The sequence below is a fragment of the Lepidochelys olivacea genome (genome assembly GCF_965140295.1).
Source record: "Lepidochelys olivacea isolate rLepOli2 genome assembly, chromosome: 1".
NCBI classification, from domain to species: domain Eukaryota; kingdom Metazoa; phylum Chordata; order Testudines; family Cheloniidae; genus Lepidochelys; species Lepidochelys olivacea.
The window spans coordinates 103,023,080-103,039,532 of NC_140411.1; the positions used below are offsets into that span (position 1 = coordinate 103,023,080).

General features: G+C 41.7%; 1 protein-coding gene across 4 annotated transcripts in view; it reads right to left on the bottom strand.

The window, feature by feature from the left end:
* The window catches only part of NALCN (sodium leak channel, non-selective), a 342,791-nt gene that overhangs the window by 268,020 nt on the left and 58,318 nt on the right, over positions 1-16,453 (bottom strand). For all 4 annotated transcript variants that reach the window (XM_084629335.1, XM_084629334.1, XM_084629337.1 and 1 more), the window contains one exon: positions 16,193-16,321. In XM_084629335.1, the coding sequence (XP_084485461.1) occupies positions 16,193-16,321 (129 nt within the window). The remainder of the gene's footprint in view (positions 1-16,192; positions 16,322-16,453) is intronic.

Genomic DNA, 16,453 nt, shown 5'->3' on the forward strand with positions numbered 1-16,453 from the left:
AAAGATGAAACTCTTGTCATATTTCACCAGACATACACATACACATTACATGGCTGTGGAAGTGAATTACTCTGTCCACTAAGGTCTAAAATGGATCTTCATTGCCTATTTCTTAGTCATGTACAACTTCGTAAGATAGAGACATCCTTTTCTTATGTTCATCATTTTGATAAACATTCACATTATACTGTAAGCCTTCTCTCTATCATTGTTAACTCAAAATTTGTTACTGTAATACATCTAAAATAAACAATTAGAATTCCTAATGTATATTTTTTTCCATTAGCATCTGTCACTGAATGTAAAAAAGTCATTGTTAATGCACCGTTGAAGGCTGTGATTTCATAACCGCAAATGTCAAGAAATCAAAGGTTAAGATTCCCATGGCAATGTTAGCCATGTAACCCTGTGCACACATAGAGGGGTTTATTACAGTCTGTTTAATATATGACCTAATAGATGCTAGGTGTGGCTCAAAGTACTAACTACAAAACTGCTCTTATTATTATGTGATAATAAGGTGTTTCCTTAATTTCATCCAGAATTCATCCAAAGAAAAGTATCTGCTTTCTGGCTGAATCCTTGTTAATAAAGAAAGACGGTAGGTTCCAAAGTTCATTCATTAATATGTCTATTTATTCCATACATTTTCTTCTGATTATCTTTTCAAATGTGACTTTTTTCCATAATAAATTATCCAAATTTTATTGTACCAATACAATCAAGTCCATTTTCTCCAGTAGGCATCTTCTGTGCACATGACTTATTAAATAAGTGTGAAATTTAACACTTCCTTTTATACTGTAGTTTACATTTACTGGAACACTCAACAAAAATACCAGCAGGGCTCAGACTAATTGTAAGGATGCTGCTGCCGTGGTATAATCTGCAGATTTATCTTTTGATAAAAACTTTGCTTCTATCACCAAGGCTTCTTTTTATCATCTCCATAATAACCACCAAACTGTGACCCCTGTTCAACGAGAAGGGCCTGGAAATGTTAATGCTTTTGTCATTTCTAGAATTTATTACCGTAATTATTATAATTGGGTGGGATTTTCAGAGAGTGCTCAGTGTTGGGAAAACTCTATCACACTCTGCTGTCAGTGGGAGTTTGTAAGTTTTAATGGAGCACAGTTAGGATGACACTGATCTCTTCTGAAAATCCCACCCGTTGGGTCTTCAGGTTTGTGTTGGGTGAAAAATTGCATCCAATACAGAATGCTACTTCCACAGTCATTACAGGTTTCAGATTATTTAATATTTCAGTTGTCTTTAAATCTATTCATTGCTGCTAGTTAACATTTGGAAACACTTCAAAGAACGTTTGTGTAGGTACACATTACATTTCTAGATAAGGTTCTCTCTCTGATTTCTTATATTCCTATAATTCTCTAAGGTCAGAATTTGTTCCCTATGTATTAGTTTACATTAAATATTTTAGACATGCTTAGGACTGAAGCCTTTATGCCTGTGGTTTGAGAATCAGTTTCCTAAATATATTGCGAGAGCAGAATCTGTTTAATCTTTTAAATTAAAATCAAAGAAAGACTGTCCATATTTAATGTGCCTCATAATTGTATTCGGACAATAAAACTTCCTGAACGTTTTCTGCAAAAGGCTGTGTTTAAATGTATTGCTATTGTTACATTATATGATAGGATTGGACATTCCTCTTTTTGCAGACAGGGACTCAAGCATGCAGACCTCACAGTAACAGCAGGAGCTAGGACCCGGAGGTCAGCAACAGAGACAGATGCTGTCAAGAATCAAGCCAAGGTTCAGAGCCAACGTCAGAATCAGGAATTGAGCCAAGGGTCAGAGTTGGAGCCAATAGCTAAGGGTGAGGCATAGAAGCAGGGATCTGGAACAAGGGCAGGAACAGCACAGAAAGGCAGGAACAAAGAAGGTCTAACGTAGTAGCCAGCCAGGGATTCACATAATTGCTTAGACAACTTTCTGTGCCCCCTTCTGGCTTAAGTAATGATTCTCAGCCAATCAGAGAGGTTGGGTGTTTTCTGTAATTGTGAGCTTTGTAGGTGGTGTCTACAGTGAACTGTGGTCCACCAGCCCACATTCCCCACTGGTAGCAGAGAGTTGCCAGGTGGTGCCTGTGATTTGAGAACAGCCTGGTGACCTCTGGACCTGGGTTCACATCACCTCTCCCCTTTAGGGTGCCCTCTGGGTGTCAGTGGGCTGGGTTTTCCTGGTTGTCTTTTTGTGGAAGGTCTTTTACCAGGACAGGGGCATAGGAACGTTTTTTGTGGCATCCAGGAGAATTCTTCAGGACTGTAACCCTCACAATCAAATGCCAGAGTTTACCCAGTCTCATTCTTGCATCCAGGATCTCGAGGATGACTTATTCATCATGACCTTGAACATGTAGTGGCCGGGGCGGGGCAGGGGGAGGAGTTGGTAGCAATGAGGAAATGCTCTGTGTATGGAGCTTTAGAATATATGTGAAATGCTGGGTGGATTTAGAGAGAGTGGGGCAGGAGGAATTCAAAGGTAACTGGTTTGATTTGTCAGCAAATTAATAGGGTTGCAAGAACTTGTAATCGAGTTTAGGAGACAGCCTGTCTGTGTGCAGCTGTTTGGTTAAAAGCCACACCATCTGACCTACAGAAAAAGTGGGCCCTTCATGTCATTGACAGTCTGCACATTGCTTGTAGCTTCTTTTGGCCACGTGGGTTTTCAGGTCATCTTTGATCCGATGGATCTGTTGCACCCAGACTAAGGCTGCTGGGCTGGGGGAAGTCATGGGTCATTCTGGGTAAAATAGAGAACCCATAGTTTGATAAAAAGGGATTCTGTCTTGTAAAGGCATGTTCCGCATTATTGTACATAAACTTGGTACAATTGTACTGGTAGTAGTACCACAGGTACAGTTCCAAATTTGGTTTGTCCTCTGTGCCTGACCGTTTGCCTGGGAATGACAGGCGAAGGAGACAAAGGAGCGAATGCTCAACAGCCAGAGGACTTCATGCCAGAATCCAGAGATACACTGTGACTGCAATCAGAGATGATGCACTCTGGAAGACTGTGGAAGTGGATAATTTTATCCAGGAAGAGCTGGGTGGTTCCCTGGGAGGGCATGCCAATACAGGGAATGAAATGTGCCATCTTAGTAAGGTGTCCACCAGGATCAGAATCATCATGAACCTACTGGACTTGGGTAAGTCTACTATGAAATCTAGGGCGATGACTGCCCAGGGATTAAATGGAGTCTTGAGAGTTTGGAAGAGGCTGAGGGGTTTGTCATGCAATGCCTTGGAGTGTCCACATGCATTACAAGAGGTAACATAGGTCTGCACTGTGGCTTGCATGTGAGGTCACCAAAACAGATAAGGAAATAGGCACTGGGTCTTGAATCTGCCAAAAAATCATGCTAAGGGTGAGCCGTGGCAAACTTGCAGGGCTATAATTCTTGGAGGTCCATGAGACGTGTATATGTGCCCTTTCACATAAGTTATCCCATCTTGGATGCTGTGGGAATGCCTAATTATGGCTTCCTGCTCGTCAGAAGGAATCTCCGGAGCTGAGGTTAATCACCTCAGGGCAACAAGGTATTGGCAGGGGGGTTGCCCAGGAAGTTATGAGGTTTAAGAATGTTGGAAGTTTTGGGGTTCAAGACCATCACACTGTACTGTTCTCCTTTCCTGGAAAGAATATTAGTTTTGCTATTTCTGGTCCCTGGAATGACAGGAGATTACGGGCATGTCTACACATACCGGTAGATCGGCACTGCTGCAATCAGTGTCGATTTACCGGGTCTCTCCCATCGATTTGTGTACTCCACTTCCCCGAGAAGCGTAAGGGAAGTCAACGAGCAACACTCTCCCATCAACACAGCGCAGTGTAGCCACTGCAGTAAGTGGATCTAACTACATCGACTTCAATAATGTTATTCACACAACCTCAGTTATGTGAAGTTAGATCAATTTACTGTGGTAGTGTAGACCCACCCTACAAAGTTGTAATGTGAAAAAAAACAGGACGCATTGATTTGCTGTGGGTTGAGGGCTTTGGCCTTATGCAAACAGTCTAAATTCGAATGGTCAGTGTACACTTGGATGGGGTACTAAGCCCCTTCCAGATAGCAGCACCACTCCTCAAAGGTGGTTTTGATCACCAGGCGTTCTTTATCCAGGATCTAATAGTTTTATTCTGTGGGAGTGACTTTCCTGGAGTAAGGGGCCATGCTCCTGGGAAAGTACTGCCCTGATCACTATGTTAGAAGTATGGCAGTGGAGGTAAATGTAAGTTTCAGTTGCTCAAAGGGATTGTTGGGTCCTGGGTAACCAGAGAAACTTAGGGCAATGCACTCTGATTACCTCAAGATACATTTCTAATAGAAATTCGCAAATCCAGGAAGCACTCTAGTTCTCAGATGTTCAGTGAAGCTGCCTACTCCAGGGCCGCTTTCACCTTACAACAGTCCATCTCAAGATCCTCAAGGGATAGGATGAACCCTAAGAATTTTTAAGGAGGCCTGACCAAAAATACACTTCTCCAGCTTCGCACAGAGGCCACATTGGCATAGCCAAGGACAGAACGGACATGCATGGGTCCAGGCCGCATTCAGGCCAATAAAATTATCCACTGCACCTGAGACAACAAGGGCCTGCTGCATAGAGACTGAAAGGAAACACTCTGGGACACATAGCTAAGCTGATACTTGCAAATGCATTTGACCGATAGCACTCAGCACTCATTCAGGATAGGACCATGGCTCAAAACTAAAAGGAACTGTGAAGGGACACGCCCCCTATGAGCTCAGAGCAGGCCCTCTGGGCCTATGCTGCACTAATGAGGGGTATCAGTACAGCCTGTTCACCCTAGAGGAGGAGGGGCTTATAAGCGGAAGCCTACCATAGGAAGGGGTGGTGACTGGTAAGAAGGCTGCTCCAAGCACAGACTGCAAGTAACAGAGGCAGGCCATCCAAGGAGGAGACAGCCATCAACCACACTGTTTCTGGAACTTCCCCAGCTGACAACTAAGTAACACACCCCAGGAAGAGAGGTGGGGATTAAACCCCTTGAAGGGGCAATAAATTTTCAGAGACTGAGCCCTATCTGGGGCTGTCTTGTGAGGCTGACCCCTGTTCCAGCTAAATTCTCCTCTCTAATAAGGGACAGGGAGAAAGAAGAACCGGCCCTCTGCCAGGGACCAATTACCCCAAAAAAACTGCCCTAAGTGCAGCCACTGGGAGAGTAGAGAAGGTAAATGAAAGCCAGTGGGACCTGGGAGGGGTCTAGGGAGTCCTGCCCCCTCCTACAGGAACATTTTGTCAAGGTGCTCAGGCCAGTCCCCTTTAACAGGCCTGGGCTGGCTTGTTTTCCTGGGTCTCTTTGGTTTGGGTTCCTCAAGGGGGAATCAGAGATCGCACAATACAGTTTGCCACAATAGAAGTACAGGTTAAAACATCACCCTCGCTCCCTTGACTTGTGGAGCGGGACCCAATAGTGGTGGGCGTGGCTCTAATGCCTCCCATCTTCATTCTTCCTGTCTTTCATTCAGCTGATTGTCTATCCGGATGACATGCCCAGATCCAGTGGACTCTCAACTCCAGCAAGCTCATTCTTGATCTCACCCAGCAGGCCCCACTGAAACTGGAACAGCCGGGCTGCCTTATTTCACTCTGTGTCCAATGTGAGATAGCAGAAATGTCCTGCATAAGAGGCAGCTGGGTTGGTTTGACATGATTTGTTCTTGACAAATCCATGCTGACTGTTACTTATCACCTTATTATCTTCTGGGTGTTTGCAAATGGATTGCTTAATTATTTGCTCCATTATCTTTCCGGGTATTGAAGTTAAACTAACTGGCCTGTAATTTCCTTATTCCCCTTGTCATAGATTGGCAGTATATTTTCCTTTTTCCAGTCCTCTGGAATCGCTCCCATCTTCCAGAATAAGAACTAACTAAATGATAGATCTCAAAAAAACAGTTGTCAATTGGAAATCATCCGGAACGGGAGTGTTTCATCAGGAATTAGTATTAGGCCTGATGCTATTCAACATTTTCATCAATGATCTGGATGTAAATATAAAATCACTGCTGATAAAATTTGTAGATGACACAAAGATTGACATAGTGGTAAATTAGTATGAGGACAGGGCAATTAACAGAGAGATCTGGATCTCTTAGTAAACTGGGCTCATTCAAACAAAACGCATTTTAATTAGATCTTTGCAAAACTCAGAATTCCCATTTTTCTGGAAACATCTATATGTTGAAATTTGCTTTCTTTATGAATTGGAATAACAGTATTTTTGAAATTTCTTGTGAAACAGAAATTGTGAAAAAAAATTCATTGCAGGAAAAATTTAAAAATTTTGTTTCAATTTTTTCATTTTAGTTTTTGAAGTATTTTACATTAATTCACGTCAGTAGTAGCAATGCATAGTATGACATGTCAGATCATGTCACAATATGACAACATAATCAAAATATTAATTTTTAAAAAATAATAATAATAAAGGGTAGATGCTACTTAACACACATTGAAACATCTTATTTTCTAAATTAAAGTGTTTGTGTCAAAATGAAACAGTTTGACACTTAGTGTCAATATAAAAAAGTAACTGAATATTTCAACTATTACGTCATAATATGACATAACCTGACATGGTGTATACATGCGGACTACTACTCCTAACAAGTTATGAAATAATGGAAGAATAACAGAAATAATATAAAAAGAAAAATCCCATAAAATGAATTCTGAAATTATAACGGTTTGAAACAAATTTTTTGAAACTTTACTGAAATGAAATGAAAAGAAAAACCATTTGAGGAAAATGTGAGGGTTGTTGGTGGGAAATTTCTTTTTTTCCAGAGGAGCATTTTCCAACAGAAAACTATTTCAGCAAAAGTTTTCTGATCAGCACTAGTTTTAATATAGTTGAATGAAAAATTATATATCTAGGAACAAAAAGTGCGGCCCATTCCTACAGAATGGGCTATTATATCCTGGAAAGCAGTGACTCTAAAGAAAGATTTAGGGATCATAGCGGACACAGTGACCATGAGCTCCCAGTGAGAACCTGTGGCAGAAAGGGCTAATGTGAGCCTTGGATATACAAACAGAAGAGTAGTGAGGAGAAGTAGGAAAGTGATTTTACCTCTGTATATGGCAATGATGAGACTGATACTAGAAAACTGCATATAGTTCTGGTGTCCACAGTCTTTAAAAGGATGTTAAAAATTGGAGAAGAGGTACAGAAAAAAAAAGCTACATACATTATTCAAGGGCTGGAGAAAATACCTTACAGTGAGATATTTAAAGAATTCTATACGTTTAACTTATCATAAAAGAAGATTGAGAGGCGACTTCATTACATTGCATAAGTATCTTCACAAGGAGAAAATACCAGGACCCTGTAAACTACCAGAGAAAGGCATAATAAGAACCAATAGCTGGAAGCTGAAGTCAAACAAATTCAAATTAGACACTCATTGTTAATAGTGAGAGTGATTAACCACTGCAACAAACTCCCTTGGGACGTGGTGGATTTTCCATCTCTTGCTAGCTTCAAATCAAGACTAGATGCTTTTATGGAAGATATGCCTTAGCCAAAAACAAGTTATGCTTTATTTAAACCCAAGTTATAGGGTTCAATGCGGGGGTATCTGAGTGAAATTTAATGGCCTGTGATATACAGGAGCTCAGACTAGACAATCAAATGGTCCCTTGGGGGCTTAAACTCTATGAATATATGAATTCTGTAGTATTTTTCTACTATCTATATATATTTCTTTCAGTATCTTAGTCCATAGATTTCTATATCTCATTCAGTTCAGAAGTGTTATTACTAACTTATACCTAAGGTTACGATTTTGTCATGGATATTTTTAATAAAGGTCATGGACTGGTCACGGGCAATTAACAAAAAATCACGGAAGCCGGGACCTGTCCCTGACTTTTATTAAAAACATCCCAGACAAAATGGGAAGGGAGGAGGATCCAGCACCTTGCCCCCACTCCCCGCAGTGGCTGGGAGCTGCAGGGCCCCCACTCCCCGCAGTGGCTGGGAGGGGTCCCCCTGCCGCCCTGCAGGACTGGGAGCTGCGGGGGTGGTGGGGTCCCGCACCACTCACAGTGGCAGGGGAGCTGCGGGGGCCCCTGTCACACTGAACAGCTCCGGGGTCCCTCTGCTGCCGTTGGCTGAGCGCTGCGGGGGGGCTCCCTCCCACCTGCTGAGCAACTCTGGGGCCCCTCTGCTGCCTATGGCAGTGGCTGGGAGCTGCAGGGAGTGGCTCCCCACATGTGACTGCTGAGCAGTTCCGGGGTCCCTCTGCCACCATCAGCAGCTGCCGGGAGCTGCGAGGGGCTCTGGCTTCTTGCATCAGCTGAGCAGTTGCAGGGGGACCTCTGCCAGCGGTGGCGGCTCGGAAGCTGCCCCCCACCTCCCCGCACACACACACATCCGTGGCCGCTGAGCAGCTCCGGGGTCCCTCTGCCGCTGCCACCGGCAGCTGAGAGCTGTGGGGGGCCCTTGGCTGGAGTCCCGCCTGCCAGCGGCAGCAGCTGGGCAGCTCAGGGGTCACCGCTGCAGGAAGGTTCCCTGCCACCCACAGAGGTTGGGCTGCTGCGGGGCCCCCAATGTCACTGAGGTCACTGGAAGTCACGGATTTTGTGACTTCCACAACATAATCTTAGCCTTACTTATTCCCAAGGTTTCAATGTCTATTTTTTTTCTGAAGTTCTGTATTTGAAACACCAAAGTCTTAAAATTTTGGCCGTTATACACATAATTTGGAGTTTCATTTGCTTTAATTCTTATTTTGCAAATTTTTCTGCAAGAAGCACATCTATAAAGCAACATTTCTTTCCTGACATCTTGACAGAGGCTGACATGTGGGTTCAAACAGTGAGGGCAGGTTATTGTTTGTTTCTATATTTACCTGTGTTGATGGTGCCAATGAATTGTTTGATGAGGCGATAAATGTAGACCTAAGTACATACTGAACTACACTGAAGTATCTTCAGCTTGGTCTCTCTTATAGCTTACTCGTCACCTAGATACCTTTTCAGTTTTATCACCTGCAGGAATATAAAATAAAATGGCTGCAGCACTAGAAAATTATTATATAGATGTTTTGGGCTTTGTAAAACCTATGATATAACTGTCTAAATTATCTCAGGATGCTTATGGATATTTGATGCTTTTGACATTCCACTGGTTTAGAGCTAGAGAAAAACAGATTAATATTTTTGTCTGATTATCCCTCATAACACAGTGACTGGACTGAACATACACACATATTAATGAATAAGAAGAACAATCTTCCCTATGAATAGATAGCTAAAGTATGACTAGCCCAGCACAACAATTACATTATCAGGAAACTCTATCAGATGGTGACACAAAGGCATCTGCAAGAGGTACAAGCCAATCCAAGGCCCATTTTATTCATATTCCCAAAGTAATGTGACTCAATGGGGTTCACATTATATTGATACTCAACTTGTATTAGTCTGTACAGTTCTACTGACATCAACTGAGCTTTGATGATTACAGTAGGAGAGGATCTGGGTACTCAGAGTACCTAATTTACTTTCTATAACAAAAACATATCTTAATAGTCTTTATAACTACAGTAAAGATACAAATGGAAATGGCCAAAATATTGTGAGGCTAAAAATGCATCCACTTTGACTCTGAAAGATATCTCCACATGTTCTGTATTTAAAACTTGGACTTTTCTCTAGCAGCATAGAAATGATAGAATATAAATTCATCATTCATTAAAATTAATATTGTATATCAGACTTGCTTAGGTGCCAAACAAATCTAGGGAATAAAGATGAACAAAATATACTGTATTTTTGCAGGGATCCAGTTTATATTTGAAAAATACAATGCATTTTTAAATGAAAGGAAAACATGACCCGTTATAGAGACTTTTGAATGAATCCCAAAGACAACATTAAAGCAGTGTAAGTTGTTCAGCAAGTACCAATATATTCATCTGCTCTTTGAAATAATTCTTGCAGTGTGGATTTTTCTTAGCTTTCTCTTTGATTTTTCTCTCTTTTTTAGAAATCCACATAGTTACTGTTATTTATTTTCCTGCCACTGACATAAGACAATGTCTGAGATTTTTTTAATGTTGTTATTAACCATGTTTATTTCCTCCATTACAGGCTGTAGTAAGTTTTCAGATATGCCTGCTAATGATGCTGAGTCCTAACATTTTGAGAAGTTATCCACAAACTGCTTTCCTCCCTTGGCATCCTGCTGTTAATTGATTTATCTTGTTAGATTGACCTCACACTTGGTAAAGCAATCCCCATCCTTTCATGTATTTATACCTGCTCCTGTATTGTCACTCCATGCATCTGCTGAAGTGGGTTCTAGCCCACGAAAGCTTATGCCCAAATAAATTTGTTAGTCTCTAAGGTGCCACAAGGACTCCTCGTTGTTTTTGCTGATACAGACTAACACGGCTGCTACTCTGAAACCTAGATGACTAAGTAACCGGTGGATCTTGATAATAATCAGTAATCATTCTTACTTTAAACAAGGAATTTTGCAAGGGAGAGTGTTAATTTAATTATTATAATGAGAAGCAGGGTGAATAAAAGTCAATTACTTGAAAACAAGTTTTTAAATTATTTTATTTAATTCAGATTTTTTAATTTAAATTAAATATATTTTTTCTCTTAAAAATAAATCTATTTACAATTAAATCTGAAATTATGACCTATCTTTAGCCCTACAATCTAGTAAAATCAATTAAGTTAAATTTAAAAAATATTAAGCAGTAGACATTTGCTGCCAAAGTTTAAACAAAATCAAACCACTTTGAACTGGTGACAGCCACTGGTAAATCAGCTGGGACCAAAGTTTATTGAAGTGCTAAACCAGCTTTTGACAACAGTAGCCTCTTCTGCAGATGCAGTGAGAATATTTTCTTCATTTCAGTTTATTCAGCTACTTCAGTTCAATGATTAGTTCATTCAAAACTAAGAAAGCAACTGGGAACTGAAAAAAAGCAGGAATGCTTGTTTTCTTCTTTCAATCTACCAGCAGAAAAACTAAGTGTGAAAGGATGAGATAGTTCTAAAATTTTGAAGGGCATGGTGACCAGAAACAATCAGTTCAATTCACTAACTACAGAATTTCCTTCAAGAAATCAGTTAGTTTTAAATGCAAAACAGGTTTTGATTTAAAAAAAAAAGTTTTATGTATCCAGCACATTTAAAATAGTTTTGTGTAACTCATAAAAATTTGGATTCCATTATCCATCTAAATAGAGTTTGATACAAAACATGAGTGAAAAATTAATCATCTAGAAAATAAGAAATGCATCATTCACCATTTTCTAAACTAAAATAATAAAAATGTAAAAATAAAAAATCTTTAAAAATGTAAATTAAACTATAATTGCTAAGATAAAGTGGTATAATTTCTCCTCTTGGTGAGCAAAGAAAAGTACTAGCATGAAAGCTACATTTAATTGCAAATCAACATATTTTAATGGTTACCAACCAATGACAATCAACCTCTTTTTAGGAAAATTGAAAGTACAAATGCAAAACAAGATTTAAAATTGATTATTTAAATCAAGGTTTGCTTCTTGCTGATTCAAACTCATGATTTACATCACTTCGATTTAAAATCAATCCACCCTGATGAAAAGGGAGTTGTTAGAGCAACAGAAACAGTTTGACTCTTTCCTCCTACCAGTCCATATAGGATACTCCTGAGGGAATTCTGTGCCACTGCACATGTGCAGAATTCATGTCCCCTGCAGATTTCTTTGCTTCCCACTGCATAGGCGCTGACTTCTTCTGGCGCTGGTGGGTGCTCGACCCCCACCAGCCCCGCCCTGACTCCACCCCTGCCCCGCCCCCTCCTGCCCCCATTCCAGCGCCTTCCCCAAAGTTCCCACTCCAACTCTACCCCCTCACTGCCCCATTCAACTCCTTCCCCAAATCCCCACCCTGGCCACGCCTCTTCCCCGCCTCCTCACTTGAGCGCGCCATGTTCCTGTTCCTCCCCCCTCCCTCCCAGAGTTTGCTACAGCTGTTTGGCAGCAGCAAGCGCTGGGAGGGAGGGAGTAGTGGAGACACAGCACTCAGGGGAAAAGATGGAGGCGGAGGAGGAGGTGACACAGGGGGGCGGGGTAGGGAGCTTAGCTACCGGTGGGTGCAGAGCACCCATTAATTTTTCCCCATGGGTGCTCCAGCCCAGGAGCACCCACGGAGTCGGTGTCTATGCTTCCCAGCAGCGAAGGCACATTGTTTTGGGTGCCCCAAGCAGCCAGAAGAGAAGTAAATCACTGCAGGGCAGGCAGGGCTGGGGATGCCCTGCTGGGTGATCTCCTACCATCGTGCAGCCAGTGGCCTGTGGCAAAGTCCGGAGGTGACCTGAACAATGTATCAGATTCGGGTCATGGGCAGCCTGTGGGCATAGACTGAGCTGTTCAGTATCAGGGATGAAGGTCAGAGACAAATCCAGGGCCAGGCCAGGTCAAAACTGCAAAGTCAAAGTCTGTCACCAAATTGAAAGTGTGAGGCGAGTATCAGGGTTGGCCCAAGCCAAGGTCAGCAATGGTCTTAAACTGAAGACAATACACCAGGGATCAGGGTAGGGAGTTGAGCATAGATCAAGAGCTGAGAATGTGTGATTGAGAAGCTGTGAGACAGGAAGTGCAGAGGTCTGCATTGCTCAGACAACTCCCAGAAATGGCTTCCCAGTTTGTATGGGGAGTGCCAGCCAATCAGGAAATCAGAGAGGGCTAACGCTCATGTCCCTTGGGGTGGGACTTCCTGCATGGCTTAGCATTTCAGTACCTATTAGTAGCAACCTGCCTGGGACTCTGGTGGTAACAAGGAAGCTGCACCTCCCTTGAATCCTTGAGACACTAGTTCTATCACTCTTCTGGTGGTTAAAAACTTTCCCAACAAGAAAGGAAATGGGTACAAAAGATAGAGCAATCAGCTAAAGAAGTGCCACAGTAAGGAAGTCCACTGAACAAAACATTAGTGGGAAGAGAGCTGTAACAGTGTGATAAATCATGAGGGAAAAGCTGCAACAGCAGAGATGCAGTCAGATAAGTGATCATCACAAGAGAATGTGAGTGAGAAAATTGCCTAGGAAGAAAAGAGTGTTTGCTGTAAGCAAAGAAGCCTGGCAGCTAAAAAGGAGACGAGTTAAGAGAGGAAACCAAAAAGAAGTATCATCCAACAGAAAAACTTTTCAGCCTTTGGGAAGAAGGTCAGATTATGCTGATCTCACAGATGGAGGGAATAGCTCAGACTTTACGTAGTGCACTGAAGTATTTCTATTTGCCAGAGTTGACATTACAAAATAATTGAGGCGGTGGACAGGATGGAAGTGATGGAGTGTGGGTGTCAGGGATGCTAGAGAGGAAGAAGAGGTTGCAGTAGTCAAAATGGGTGCTGATCAGCACCTGAACAAACTTTAACCATCTGGATAGAAAGGAACAATTGGATTTTAGAAATGTTTTGGGGAAGTAGCAGCAATATTTTGACATCACCCCGCTCCTTCTTGATCAAATAATATTCCTGTAGCTACTACAGCAAGTGCTTACTTGGAAAACAAGTATTTACACAGTATTTTGTATTAGCAGCTGTCCAGAATGTGGTAAATGTTTTGTCCTTTTTGAAAAAGAATTAATAGAATTATTTACTTTTCATTTCATTTCCCCCCTCACGTGTTTCTTTCTGAACCCCCACCTCTTGCCACACACCCAGTCTTCCTTTCTTCCTGCCTCCCTAGATGTAATTCCCATATGAATGTTCCTTTTCAGGGTGGCAGCTCCAATCCCTCTGGTAGCTCTGATTCGTGAGGGAGGATCTTGCTTCCCATCCCTCCTAACAGAGGTAACTAGACAGGGTCTTTCGTGTTTCCAGCTACTTTTACCAGACTCCAGGCTGCTCTTCACACTGAAGAGCATGAAAGCATTTAAAAGAAATCAAAATCAAGGAGAAACCAATATCATGTCACTTACCACCTATTGCAGACTCCCACAAAATGATCTACAGAGCCCTACATGGAACTCACCTTGGAAATCTCTGTGCTAAATAAGCCCTTTCCTTCCTTTGTGTTGACATTTTTTCAGATATTTCTAGACTTATTTCCATCAGCCATCCTTTGGCACAACTTATCCAAGTTATCATAGATAGGGCTGTTAGGTTAGCGTCACCTATTATTAAGATTACCCAATGCTTCTCACATTAAGACCCTGTTTTCAGTAGCTTATAACGTTGCCAAAAACTTTAAATGTCTGGTCTCAAATTTTCCATGGTGGTTGTCAGCCCCAGACTGAATTTTTACAGAAAATTTCAGTCTAAATATTTCAGTCATTTCTGAGAATGAAGCTAGGTAAAATATTTTGCCCATGTTATAAATTTCCGGAATCTTTTCTTTGAGAAGCTCTAGCACAGGGGTTCTCAAACTGGTGGTTGAGGGGTCGCGAAGTTATTACATGGGGGGTCGCGAGCTGTCAGCCTCCACCCCAAACCCCGCTTTGCCTCCAGCATTTACAATGGTATAATGGTTTAAATATATAAAAAAGTGTTTTTAATTTATTAGGGGGGTCACACTCAAGAGGCTTGCTGTGTGAAAGGGGTCACCAGTACAAAAGTTTGAGAACCACTGCTCTAGCATATCCATGCTATTGAACAGGGATTTTAAATTTGGCACGGTGGTCATCCTGGTGTCAAGCAAGCATCTTTTGTCATCCCTGTTAATCTTTACAAACTTTAGTCAAGTCATAAGCCTTTGAAAAACAGCAATTTGCACATGTTCAGTAGACATTTGCTAGGGCTTAGCAGCTAAATACCCTGAAGATTCCATCAAAACTAAGCATGCTCCAGCTTGGGGCTCATGATGGCTTTCCCTATTGTTGCAGCTCTGTGCTGGGTCCAGGCACTTGAACTGAGAACTTGGAGACCTGTCTCTCCTGTACTGTCAATAACCCCCCAGCCAGACCCAAGCAGCATGTAGGGAGAAGTTGCCTGATTTGAATGCATTATGATAAAGTCTTTACATTGTCTTTACATGATCACATACTTTCTACACAGGATACCTGCCTCATTAAGTGTACAGGATGGAGCTCCTCTGGGGAAGAAACAGGGTTGTGTACCGAAAAGAATGTTTTCTGTGGGAACCCTGCTTCATTTGTTGCAGAATTTGGAAGGTGTGTAGTGAATGAGGCAGGGGACTGCAGGAACAGAAAGGAGGATCTCACAGTTAAGGCAGCTGCATGCTGCCCTCAATAATGGGATTCTATCCCAGCCTCTGCCACTGGTAACTGTGTGTTCCTCATTTTCTAGGTGCCTCCCTTGAAACTCTGGGGTCTGATCTGCAGAAATGTGGAGCATTCATAGAGGCAACTGAAGTTATTAGGAGCTGGGATTGTAACATATACAGTGCGATATAATGCTAAGTAATCTGAACAATCAGATCGTAGGTATCTCATATTGGGCACCCAAAATTAGTGGACATTTTTTACCTTAGCCTCTCTGTGCCTAAGTTCCCCATCTATACCATGGAGTTCTTACCCTAGGTTCATCTCACAGAGGTGTTGTAAAAGACAATTAATCAGTGGTGTGAAACACTTAAATACTCTAGTGACTAGTGCTATAAAAAAGAAGAGGAAATTAATAATTCTCTCTTCAGAGCAGGGTTTGAATAGTGTGCAGTACATTAGGCATGAGATTCACACACTGAACACAAATTATTGCACAGCTGCTCATTAAGTGAGCCCCATCCATCTGTGCACTGAATGAAGGATGAGAACAGTAGAAAAAATAGTACAAGATCATGTAATTGAAGACTGTCATAACACATAAACACCAAGGAGCCAAATTAAGGTTGCACAGACAAGGACCTGATTGCAAGGACTTGATCTAGGCCACAATTCAGCAACAATGGCTGCAGGGCTCCTCCTGCTTCAATGTGTGTCTGGCTGGCTGGCTGTCTCTCTCTCTCTCACACACACTTTCATGGAGACTGCAGCCTATAGCCATAGCAATGACTCTAACAAATTTTTTTTCAGATGTATCTGGCTACACCGTTTTGTGATAACTGATGGCTTTGGCCTACTTTTAACATAATATGTCCAATCTACACTCATTAACATTACTAGAAATTTCCCATATACATTGAGAGAATACACCCCAAAATGCCCATCTATAGATGAACTTACCCTGGCTGCGTGTCATTTGTTACGCAATGATAGGTAAAAGTTCCAAACATCTGAACTCCTAGAATTCCGTACAGAAGCAGAAAGAATAGAAGGAAAATTGAAACACTCCAAATCTGCTCTCCAGAACGCCTGGTAAGAAGATAAATATTACATTACATATTAATAAATAAAAATTAACCACCAGAAAAATTTATTTAGTATTTGTATTACAGCAGCACCTTGATGCCCTCGTAATGGACCCATTGTGCTAGGTATTGTTCA